This window comes from Cnephaeus nilssonii (genome assembly GCF_951640355.1).
Source record: "Cnephaeus nilssonii genome assembly, chromosome: 8".
NCBI classification, from domain to species: domain Eukaryota; kingdom Metazoa; phylum Chordata; class Mammalia; order Chiroptera; family Vespertilionidae; genus Cnephaeus; species Cnephaeus nilssonii.
Window position 1 is genome coordinate 2,794,001 of NC_137079.1, and position 12,685 is coordinate 2,806,685.

Here is a 12,685-nt window from a genome sequence, read left to right on the forward strand (position 1 = left end):
TTTGCTAAACGAAATGGCCTCTAAGTCTGTCATGCTTCACGCTCTCCCCACCTCCCTGCATTCACCCCCATTCTGTGTGTCCACGCAGAGAATTTCCACTGAAGTTCGAAGTGTTGGGTCAGCTCTACTGAGGTAATAAGCCTCCGAAGGAAAGAGGACCGATTGCACTGGGAAAGGATGTGCACGCACAGGAAAGAGGAATGAGCAGAACAAGCAAAAGAAACACCGCAGAAACTAATAATAAGTACACAAAGTACACAAGGGTATTTATTACAGTTTGCAAGCACTTTGTCCTACATTTCAAAAACGCCACCATCAAGCTGTTGGCACATGTATGTACAAAACAGATTAATTGTAATGCCTGCTACAAAGCACTCTCTGTGAAAATACAAACTCTAATACCAGGAGAAAAGAAAGGCAAGAGAGTCAACATCATTACATAAGTTTAAAAGACAGTTTTAAAAATCATCACAAACTGTTAAGACACAGAACTGAAACACTACCATATAGAATTTAAAGAAGTCCATTAATACTTCTGCTGAATATCTGTAATACTGCATATATCAGAAAAAATGTTGAACCAGGAAGATAATAAAAAAAAACACCAAGAAGCAAACCCCAAATTAATTAAATAATACTACAGATGCATTATCATGCCATGGAGAACCCTAGTGATATCCCTACGTACTACAAGAACTTGTAAAATCGTGGATGATGCATGGCTAGTCATTGTACAAAGATTGTTTCACTCAATAAATGTTATTAGAAATGCACTTATGTTGATAAGAGATTTCACAATGATAAAATCAGTGCACAATATACTATCTAGATTTTATACACTGACAAAAATGTCTTGTCAGGCGACATCATTTTAAAAGACACTTTACAGCATTCTTGTAGCATTAGAAATAATCACGAGTCAAGGTTAAAACAAACACCCAATTTGGTCCAGTAATACTGATTGCTTTCTTTTTATTCCTTTGATATAGGTACTTCTTATAAATGAGTGTGAATGAACAGTTGGTTAAAATGGCTCACTGGAAATGAAAACACAGATGTGCCACTACACTTTGGAAGGATACAGTGTACGTGGCCTCCTACCATACTTTAAAAAACACTACAGGTAAGCCAACGTAGATTGGAAGGCTGCAAGCAAAGCTATTATATTAATGGAAGCCTTTTCAAATATATCATACACGGTTGAGGGGTAGTTTACAGAGGTGCAACCCACGGAACCTTTCTAAGGTAGGCAAAACAACTTCTGAGGGGTGAGTGTGCTTATTTTTCATATGCCACCTTCATGAAGGCAATTAATGTTCCACATTAGCATGTTCAAGTTCCAATCCAGCCACTGCATAAGTCACAAAGAGACCCTTCTCCAAGCAGGTCCACAGTCGTTATTCCCATGAAAATCGTCTCTGTACTAAACTTTAAAAGGTACGCCTGGTGTCACGGTCTTAAAAAGGCAACTAGCCATGCATTAGCATCACTGTTTCTACATGCTCACAACATAAACTTGAAGAATCCAAGGGAAATACCTCTTCCATACATCGAGAAAAAACACAACGTTAACAAAGATAAGAAGCACTTTTTTTTTAAAACCTACTCTTACAAATTTAGAAATTGCACCTTAGATTGTTGAAAACATTAACCAGAGCCTACAGTCATGTGGCCACTGATCTTCAGAAAGATTTCCATATTTCAAGAAGAGTCATCATGGTGTCATCTCTGTCTGTTGTTGGTAATGTACATTGGTCCCTTTGAAGGTTACCTGTAGTCAAGCTAGTTACCGAAATGAAAACTAAAAAGTATAAAAAGCTACTTTTTCTTTTCAAAACATAAGAAATAATGCAATAGGTGTTATGTATAACAACATGGGAAGTGGTTAAAAATCAAATCTCTGTATTTGACAATGTTAGTTTCATTGATCTTAAGAATTATTAAGTGAGGTTGAGAAATTAAAAAAAAAGAAAAAGGCTGGACAGGAGCTTGTAGAAGAGATCTGATTACACCAATTTAACAGATTCGGAAGTTAAGTGCTAAACAACAAAGAACTATATTTGGGTGATTCATAAGTCACCCTCCATATCATTGATGAGAAGCACTTTCATTTTATTCTTCAAAAGGTTGGATGGTTGGATGGTTGGATGGCCCTTAGTTAAACACCAATGCATCTGAGTGGGAGGATGGGAAGGTTTTGCTTATGTGTATGCGTTGAGCCGCTCTTTGGAGCGAGTAGAGTGGATGTCATGCAGCTCTTGCTCCTCCTTGGACTTGATGTCCTCGTACTTCTGCATCCTGCAGGCATCTTTCACGTACGCCCAGTTGGCAGACAGAACCATAAGGTAGTGAACCTAATCAAAGACAAAAATAATTTATACAGGAAGCCTGTTCAGTGTCCTCATTTCACCTTGCTATCAGGAAAGAAATGTTCAAAGTGTATAGTTATGGAAGATATAGTCACTAATAAAATGGACCAAAATTTCTGTGGGAATAGGAACAATATAAATAAAATGCATTCGTGGCTCACTCCTCCAATGACAAGACACCATCTTGACTCTCTTTCACTATCTCTTTTCCTTCTTCTTATTCATCTCTGAAGTATCCAACACGGATTCTTAACCTCGATGTGATATTTTCTGTCTATTCTGCCCTCATATGCCTGAACCACAAGATGATACATTTCATGTCCAGGGATCTATGTTTTCTAACCCATCATCGGAAATGGTCTCGTATATACTTTGAGTCAACTTGAATTAATGGGAGGATATACTGTCCACTGTGCAATGGAAAAGGGGATCGTGGAAGCCCCCAAATAAATCTGTGCATTTAATTATCCAGTTAATTTCCCATACAGTGAATTTTGCAGTTTCCATTTGATTCAAACTACTCAAGAGCAAGTATGGTGTCATGGATTTTGTGCGAGACTAGCGCCATGTTCAAAAAGGAAGCTCCTGATTTGTCTGGGATAATGAAATTACTCAGGGAATGATGATCCAGATCTGACTTGGGTTGACTCAGCCATGAGGCCACTTATTTGTTTTCTTTCTTACCCTCCCTCTTGGACCATGGGAGAGATAAAGCCGTTTTCCAAGTGATGGACTTCGATGGGTAAACAGGAAAGGGAAACCAAGTGGTCAGTTATTTACTTTCTCTAAGTTTGAAGGGTGGGCAATATTTTCATCCGTAATTTAGTAAAACAGAACACTAAAAGTTTGGTTACTCGAGAATACATTGAAAGGCAGGAGGTAGGCTGGTTCTAGGAAAGTGCAGATGGACATCAAGAACGCAAAGTCCATCCTAAATGGTGCCTGCTGTGGTACAGTAAGGTGATTAAGACACGGTAGAAAGAAAAATAACAAAACAATCTTGACACAAGAGTGTAGGGAAACCATGCATCCCCATCAGAGTAAGCTGTTTTCAGAACATTCCATTTCCTTTGAAATGTTGCATGTTGGTTAATGAAAACTGTAAGCCATGTGTCGGCAGGAGCTGTGAGTGACATTCTTTTAATCAGTGGCTTATCCACAGTGAAAGGGAAATAAGTCTTATGCATATACACGTTTATGTGGTGATTTTGTGTTGCTGTAAACATAACAAGTGCTGTGGAGAGAGCTTGGCAAGCGGTAGGTACTCAAGTACCTGCCATGTGAATAAATGCTATATTTTCAGATGTTCCCTTTAAAGTCTGGGGAGATATGGCCCCTAAGTTATTATCCAAGATGTATGTCTGCATGTTTGAATTTCAATGTCATTCCAGCAGACGCTGGTGCTTCCCAGTTGGTCTTCAGAAGCCTCACCTGGCCTCAGGGACACAGCCGCCAGGCTGGCCACTGTCCCTCCACAGGTGAACACCATCGTGGAAGCTGGTGCAGTGCCAAGTCCACAGTTCTGTGGGCATATGGAGCCTCCTAAGAGCTCCAAAAACTCACACAGTGGAGCACGTTTTCTAATAATCTGTGCCTTAAGTTACAGACGGGTTAGGGTTAGGGCTAGGGCTAGGGTTAGGGTTAGGGACGATAAAGTCTTTGCTGATTGTTTTATTGCCATCCCTCCAATTAGTCAGCCACCATGACCTTATTAAGCAGCTCATATTCTCTAATGAAATTCCTATTAGAGGTTCCTACACTAAATCTAAAATGTGGAAGAATTAATCCTATATAATGAAGAGCTAATATGCTAATTAGACTGGACAGAACAACCTTCCGGAAAAACCTTCCGGATGATCTTCCATAAAGACCAGTGTGCTGGTGATGGGGCCGTAGCTGAGGCAGCCGGGGCTGTGAGGCAGCAGTTGAGGCGGCTGGGGTTGCGAAGGCCTATTCTTGCTTGAATTTTGCGCATCATGCCTCTAGTATGATATAAAATGAAGAAAATATCTGTAGCACTGACATAGTTGGTTTTGTTAGATATTTTAAAAAATCATTTTTAATAAAACAGAATCAGATCTTAATACAAGAGTACGCAGTCACTAAAAGTAACTGGTTTGAAATGCTCATTAGCACATTAGCATTGTCTCATCATTCCTATTTTTAGTCTTTGACCAGAGATAAAATGCTCTTACTTTTCAAAAGGTGCTGCTTCTACCAACACATTAGACAATGTACTGGCACCATAGGAAAAGAATTAAATAAACCCAAGTCAATTAATCATTTGTGCATCTTGAATTGGCTGTTATATAGATGAGGTTACCAGGAACTTTCTAGATTTCTATAATATTTGACTGCAGGAGATCTTATTGATGCTTGGAGCAGTGTTGACCCACTGGCATCCCAGCAAGCAATCTGGAATTCCTGGGGAGTTAAAAATGGGGAGCAGGATCAGCACACAGTAGGTCCTGCTCACGTGTTAAGAGTCTGGCTTTAAGGACTTGTTAATATTTCTGAAGAAAATTAGATAGAGAAGACATTGACATTAAACTACCGGGATTTATTTTAACAAAATTAATCCCTTTCTCATAAGTGATTCAATGGCTTTTTAGTGTTCTTATTTAAGGAGGAAAAAAAGATAATGTGAGTGAATGAATGATGATATTATTTAGAACTAGAGGCCCGGTGCACAAAAATTCATGTGCTTGGGGGGCTCCCTCAGCCCGGCCTGTGCCCTCTTGCAGTCTGGGACCCCTCGGGGGATGTCCACCTGCCGGCGTACGCTCACTCTCAGGGGGATCAGGCCTAAGCTGGCAGTCAGACATCCTGGGAGCACTTGGGATAGTGGGCCTAGGCTGCAGTCGGACATCCTTAGTGCTGCCTAGGAGGAGGGAGAGGCTCCCGCTACCACCACTGTGCTTGAAGCTGTCAACCCGGCTTGTGGCTGAGCAGAACTACCCCTGTGGGAGCGCACTGACCACCAGGGGGCAGCTCTTGCATTGAGCGTCTGCCCCCTGGTGGTCAGTGCATGTCATAGCAACTGGTCATTCCACCATTAGCATCACTTTGCATATTGCCCTTTTATTATATAGGATAGTGCACTGACACACTCATATATGCAACAGAGATAATTTTTATGTTAATAGTAATTTGATGTCTACATGCTAATGAATTTGCTTGTTTTCGTTAATGTTACCATATTACTGGGTGTTGTAATCCATACACTGATTACCAATATTATCTCTGTTGTTATGATAATACTGCTTCAGGCTAAGCCTTTATTAACCCAGTGTTCCCTCACTTTTTTTTTAAAATGATAATAAAATAAATCATTCCTATGAACGTCAGACATTTGAGATACTCATCTCTACAAGCAAATACCTCTAATTCCAATGGAAAAACCACGCCCGAGGTCTCTGAGATCTTACCATGGCAATGACCGCTGCCCCCGCGCCAGCCAGCGCCACGATGAACAAGTGGAAGGTCATGTTCAGCTGCGGAGGAAACCACAGAACCAACACGCGTGTCAGAGTTTCAAGCGGAAGAGGGGTCAGGCCCGCGGCTTCTAATGAGCAAGAGCTTCGTGCATCTTCAACAGAAGTGAGCCTGCGAGAACCCCCTCCTCCAAAAACACCACGGCAGGATCTTTCCTCCTGAAAATCATGTCAACCTTCACAACAGCATCATGTGAATGCGATTTCATTATAAAGATAAGGTCATGATGAGTAATGATGGTTTTCAGTAATATAACAATAGAAGGCGACGTTATCTCTTTTTAAAGAAATCTATAATTTTTCAACTTGCATTAAAATGACAGCTTCTGGAAAAAAATTTAAAATAGATATCATTTTTATCGATGTGCGCAGAACACGCAACTCATATTTGTTTTCTAGCCCCACCCCCTGCATAATCTCAGGGCAAGAAAAATGGCCTCTGGAAGAAAAAGGGGAAAACTGAGTGTAGAATTAGCTATGTGTCCTTCAAACCACACCAGGGAGCGAGAATTCCCACCAGATTGAAGGCTGCAAGCCTCTCACCTCTGTGGACTCGCACATCCTGAGGAAGTTCTCCGACACGGTGCAGACTTTCTTTTCCTCCCCGATGGTCACAATCCCTACGACATGCAGACAATGACGGGTTAGCGTCGCACAGGTTTTCAAGAGCCCAGAGAGAAAATGACACTTTTGCAGATAAAATCTAAGCACGTTCCATTTTAGATTATGTTACGATAGAAACCTCCGTCCTGGGCTTTCGTTGCTGGAGAGTGACTATGAGTAGAGTGGTAAGTGGGAGGTCCCACCACTGCGGCCCTCAGCAAGGCCAAACATGTTCAGTCTGAACTCACGGGGCCAGCACCGGAATCTCAGGTCAGCTGTGGCCAGGGGATTGGTTCGGTCATTAATGTGAGGCATAGGCATCGCAGCTACAGTGACGGCCACGTCCCAGACCACCCTCAGCCTGGATCTCATGTCATTCTGTGCACTAAGCTCCCGTGAGTCTATAGAAGCACACGGCCCGAAGGAGGACTTCTTTGCTCAGACCGAAAACAGTGCTGTCAGTGAGGAGGGATACAAAGCTGTGATGTCACTCAGTTGACCCTGGATCCAGTTGATTTATGGACCAACTGTCTCAGGACCACTCGGGGCAATGATCAAAATAAGGATTGTCCCACTGGTGTGGCTCAGTGGCTGAGCATTGACCTATGAACCAGGAGGTCATGGTTTGATTCCAGGTCAGGGCACATGCCTCAATTGCAGGCTCCATCCCCAATAGGAGGCATGCAGGAGGCAGACGATCCATGATTCTCTCTCATCATTGATGTTTCTATCTCTCTCCCTCTTCCTTCCTCTCTGAAAGTACTTGTGGACCCAGCAGAGAGCTGCTGAATGAGAGCCTGTGGCCATCTGCCCAGCCTGTGGCATCAAACAGCCACTCAGGGACCCACTGCCACAGGTCTCGTTTAGAGAAGGGATCCAGTTCATCCAGAAATGGATCTTTAGGTTGATGTCCAGAACTACTGACATGTCAAACACAAATATACAAGAAAGAAAGAAAAATCGCAAGTTCTGGGCAAACTAATACCTAAGCTTTTCGCACTTGTTGCTCTTTATTGAATTGAATTTATTTTTAAATTAAATGTGTTGGAGTGACATTGGATAATATGATCAGCAGGTTTTAGTGGGTTTCTCTGTTACAGGATCTGTATATTGCTCTGTATTTAGTTTTACTGTGTGTGTACTCACACATTCTTAGCTCAAGGAGCACCGCCAGACCCCTCTCTGGAGCTGCCGCCATTCTGCTTTGCCAATAGTTTGTGCAATGATTTCCATAAAAAACATAATCTCCATGCAGCACCCAGCATGAGGAGCTCTTCTGTTTCTGACACGGTGGCGGGGTGGGGGCCCGCCTACGATCTGTCTAATAAACCATCGTCACTGAGGAGGCTCCTGGTGCAGGCCTCCTCCTTCGGATCAGTGACAGGCAGGTGACATTCGTGTGGAATGCCCATTTCTTCACTCATAGCAAAACCCTAGACAGCACTGCCACGTTTGCCGTCGGCAATTCCTTTCTTTTCATTTCCACTCAACCCTTTCCAGTCAGATTCTGTCCCAACCCTCCATGGACATTTTTCTTGTAAAGCTCACCAAGACCTCGCATTGTTAAAAGCAAAGGTGGATTCCTGGTCCTCTACTCATGAGGGAGGCTGCCCATGATGCCCTCCTCCTCCACTCTCTTCATGGGGCCTGCAAACCTGGCTCCTGATTTTGTGATTCTGGTCTGTCCTGTGCAAAGAAACGCAGTCTTCCCAGCAGGTCCCTTCTCCAGGATGAGCGTGATGGGCAGGTTCACAATCTCAGAGTTTGTCGAACTTTATTTTATTTTACTTTTTGGTCACGGAGATATACAGTATATTTTTCTCAAACATGTGCAGTGCTTGAACATAATAGGAGCTCAGTCAATACTTGTTGGGAAAAGGGTGGCTAAGTATGTGAAATGAAATCCTAAGTTGAGAGCTTCATGGAACTCAGATGAAGGCAAGCTACTCCTGCCAGTGTGGGGACCTGCGGGACCAGAGGTGGGCGTGGCCAAAAGGCTAGCAGAAGCCCCGCCCACTTGGGGCCATGTGCTTCCTATGTTGGCCCTGTGGTAGTTTCATCGTCTACAGGTTTTAAGGGAGCACAATTTTACATCCTGGATCTAGATGCTATGATGGGGACAAGTTCTAATATTTTATGAAACAAATTTACTGGGATAAATACCTAATAGATTCAATGTCATTACATCACTGTACACAGAATTGAAGGACAATTAAGATCACTATAAACGTATGAAAAATTAAAGTTGGAAGTAACATGATGTCATGACTCACTCTGAAATACAGCAAACCCTGATGTGATAAGCCATCCTCAAATCCTCCATCTGTCTGAAGTAAGCCTCCCCTTCCCACCAGACCTGGTTGAAATGTGCGTGCTTATTGCTGCTGGTGGGGTGAGGCCCGGAGGCGCAGTGGAGACGAAGAAGGTACAACACCAGGACACGGGAGAGCTCCCATTTGTAAGAGCAAAGGTGCCATCATCTACAAGCTCACGAGACAACTTTGCAAAATAAGACAAATAGTTTTACGGTATGTCCATACCTACACAATGACTTTTTGGATGAAATTAGCAAATGTCTATTCTGATTATACTCCAGGTTTTGGGGAGCATTTCTTTTCTATTCTGACGCCCCTTGTTGCTAGCTTGATTGCATGCTTACATCCAAGTTTCTTATGAAGGGTGTGCTCTCTGGAGGGCAAATAAAAGCTGTCAGACAGTAGACTGTGTTTGGGGAAAACAGAAAGCTTCATCGCTGATGTAAGGTTGCATGACATCTGGAAAGTGTCTTCTCTTCCGTGGCAGGAGGGAAGTTAAACTGGAATAAATCTTGATGACTATGCTGTCAACAGTGCTAAGGTTCAAGGGCGGCTCTAAGCAAAGTCATGCTTTGAACTTACCATAAGTATGTCCCATGCAATATTTGAGACATACTGTATTAAAAACATTGCTTGTTTAGCTGACATTCACACTTAACTGGGTGTCCTGTATTTTGCCTGGCAACTCTCTCTGAGAGACTAGTCACATCTTTCCAGTTTTAATTTTTCAGATGAGCAGAATAAAAGGAAGACACTGGGGGGAGGGACTGGGGTCAGAGCCATGGTTTTCCAAGCAGCTGTTCTGTGGTGTCCTGTGGTGACTGGCAGCTGAGGTGTCCTTTGCCTGTGTTCACGTGGGACACGATTCCATGGGGGAAACCTACCCAGTGGGAGAGCCGTCCGTACCCTCCCATCATCTTCTTGCCGAGAACTTCATGCTCAGAGCATATCATCCGCTTTTCACTTGGGTCAGACAGAGGGACCTGAGGACTTGGTCTGACAGATGGGGGTGGTGACGGAACAATTATACTGCCCCCCCCATTCTATCTACACTATCACCGTGGAGCCACAGGGCCTGAGGACACCAACTGGTGAAAGATTCCTGCTTTCCTAATGCACAAGGAAACCTCATTGGAGAATACCATCTACAGCATTCCCAGATGTTAACCATCTACAGCATTCCCAGATGTTAACCATCTACAGCGTTCCCAGATGTTAACCATCTACAGTGTTCCTAGATGTTAACCATCTACAGCATTCCCAGATGTTAACCATCTACAGCATTCCCAGATGTTAACCATCTACAGCGTTCCCAGATGTTAACCATCTACAGCGTTCCCAGATGTTAACCATCTACAGTGTTCCCAGATGTTAACCATCTACAGCATTCCCAAATGTTAACTATCTACAGCATTCCCATCTACAGCATTCCCAGATGTTAACCAACTACAGCATTCCCAGATGTTAACCATCTACAATGTTCCCAGATGTTAATAGGTGAGATGTTAATAGTCATTCTGTGAAAAAAGTTTGGATTTGCATGTCTCTTATAAAACCTTTAGCCCCCATGGTTTTACAAATGAAGGAATAGAATTCCAAATAGGGTAGGTGAGATTGGACTTGACCTTTCCACAGTTGTAATTCAGTACCTGCTTCAACAGGAGATGCAGTGGACTTAAAATTTGGAACATAGACATTGCAGTCAGCCCGCCAGGATTGCATCCTGCTTGGACACTTAGATGTGTAACCATGGGCAAGCCATTTACCCTCCCGTGCTTCAGTTCTGTCATTTATAAGAGATGTAGTAATAGTGTCCCCCACACAGAACTCTTGTGAGAATTAAACAAGTCAACGTATATACATCATTTAGAATAAGGTCCACACATAACGAGCCCATACACACATAAAAAATATTATTATTACATGAGGTCTCAGCCCTAAATAAAAATAACCAAAGAGGACTTCTGATTCATTTAACATCCTTTGATTTTGTTGTTATTACCACCTGAGTGTAACTAGAAAAGCTAGATAATGAACAGGAACCCCCCAGGGTGAGGTGGAAATAGGCCAGTCCAATAGAGACTCAACCCTAGATTGAAACCTTCTTAACTCTTGATTGGATTAGGGTAAGGATGGCTAGAGCTCCCAGCCCAGTCTGCTGGAGAGGTGAATTTAAGTCCCTCTGAATGTAAGCTATAAGTAACTTTATATTGCTTTATCTATGACACAATTTAAATGTAAGAATGCAGAAATGTTGAATATAAATGTATGAATAAAGTGTTTTATATGAAAATTCTAATGAAAAAAAAAAGCTGGTGTAGCTTTTATAATATCAGACTTAGTAGACTTTAATCCATAAAATAAAACTGAAACTTACAATAGTGACCTATCAATTATTAAGAGTGTTTGTTTCCTGCTCTACTAATTAAAAGAATAAACAAAATCAAATATTAAAACACACATTTTTGGGGGAAATGTGACTATTTTGACTTGCAGTTTGGGAAATTAAACTCTTTATAGAGTATGGTTAGGTGGCTGTTTCCACTTTGAAAGCCTGATGAGTTCTTTATGAAAAAAATTATAAAACTAAACAAAAAATGCTCAGTATCTTTGTCCTGTTTCAGAAGATAATATTTCTGAGGTGATTTTTGGACTAGACCTCACGATATGTACAGCTGATCATGGGACCATGAACACAGGCTGCACCCACTGAGCCTGGGAAAGTGCGAGGAGTCAGATGGGCGATCCCATGTTCAGGATGTGAGATCAACTCCCAAGCCATCTCAAAGGCCCACCCATAACCAAATGCAATGCCTTAAAAGGGAATGGATACTCTGATCGCTTCATCCCTTTGGCAGAAGGTGACTGGCAGGATTTCTGAGGCAGTTACTCGGGGAGAACACTGTGAGATGGTGTTCAGAGATGCACCTACCGAACTGACGCAGGTCCAGGCAGAGATTGGCACCCTCCATGAGGGTGCTGTTCCGGCAGATGGTCCACAGGTTGAAGTACATGTAGACGGGCAGGGAGGTGAAAGCCGTCACGCCCAGCCAGGCCAGCATGAACAGGTAGGTCAGCATGATGAACTGCAACCGAGAAAGAGTCCAGAGAGAACACGTGTCATCCACTGGGAAAGAAGGGTTTTTTGCTTACAATGTGCCATATCGAAGGGTTTCGGTGCTGTAGATACAACACTGGTGAGGGCTGTGGCGTGGGAAACAGAAGGGACTCTGAAGGTTAGGAGAATAAACCTGCTGGGGAGTCACCACGGCAGTGGTTGTGATGTACCAGGAGCGATCCGCCTGCCTCTCAATGCCCAGTTCATTCGTGCGTTGATCTTGTGAATCTGACCACATGTTCTGTGAACTTTAGAAAACATGAACTGGAATATTTAGAGTGGATTGTGCAGAATGAGTCACAGCTGAATCCTGTTTCAGTAAGAGTGCAGCCTTCACCATCACCTATGTGCCTGACCTGATGCTAGCAAGGCATTTGCCAGTTACACACAGAAAACAGGAATGAACAAAAAGACCAAGAGAGTCTTTTTGGACTGTAGTCTTTTAGGACTACAGTCATATCCGTATTTCAACGACTGATCCACACTTGTCACTAACTCAGTGTTCATGGACTGAAGGGATGAGCAAACGCACCCCTCAGTTATTGCTCTAACCCTGGTGGTCAGAGGGGGAGCTCAGTTCCTGCCTGCAGGGAACACCCAGGTGTACAGACATCTTCCAGGTAACTCACCTAGCAGTAGGCTCTTTCAATCCACAGTTTGTGTTTTTATGATTGGTGTTTTGGACATTTCCCCAATAGGAATACAATGTTCCTTCCCTTTCTCTCTCACAACCCAACTACCCTTAACTATAGCTTCACAACAAAACTGGAAGTTGGATAAAGATGT

General features: G+C 42.8%; 1 protein-coding gene across 3 annotated transcripts in view; it reads right to left on the reverse strand.

Annotated features, from left to right (window-relative positions):
• Nucleotides 1–256: 256 nt before the first annotated feature.
• The window catches only part of GPM6A (glycoprotein M6A), a 184,127-nt gene continuing 171,698 nt past the window's right edge, over nt 257–12,685 (reverse strand). For all 3 annotated transcript variants that reach the window (XM_079779073.1, XM_079779071.1, XM_079779072.1), the window contains 4 exons: nt 11,714–11,867; nt 6,407–6,483; nt 5,798–5,863; nt 257–2,354 (listed from right to left, as the gene is read on the reverse strand). In XM_079779073.1, coding sequence (XP_079635199.1) covers nt 2,202–2,354; nt 5,798–5,863; nt 6,407–6,483; nt 11,714–11,867 — 450 coding nt within the window. In that variant the 3' untranslated portion in view covers nt 257–2,201. The remainder of the gene's footprint in view (nt 2,355–5,797; nt 5,864–6,406; nt 6,484–11,713; nt 11,868–12,685) is intronic.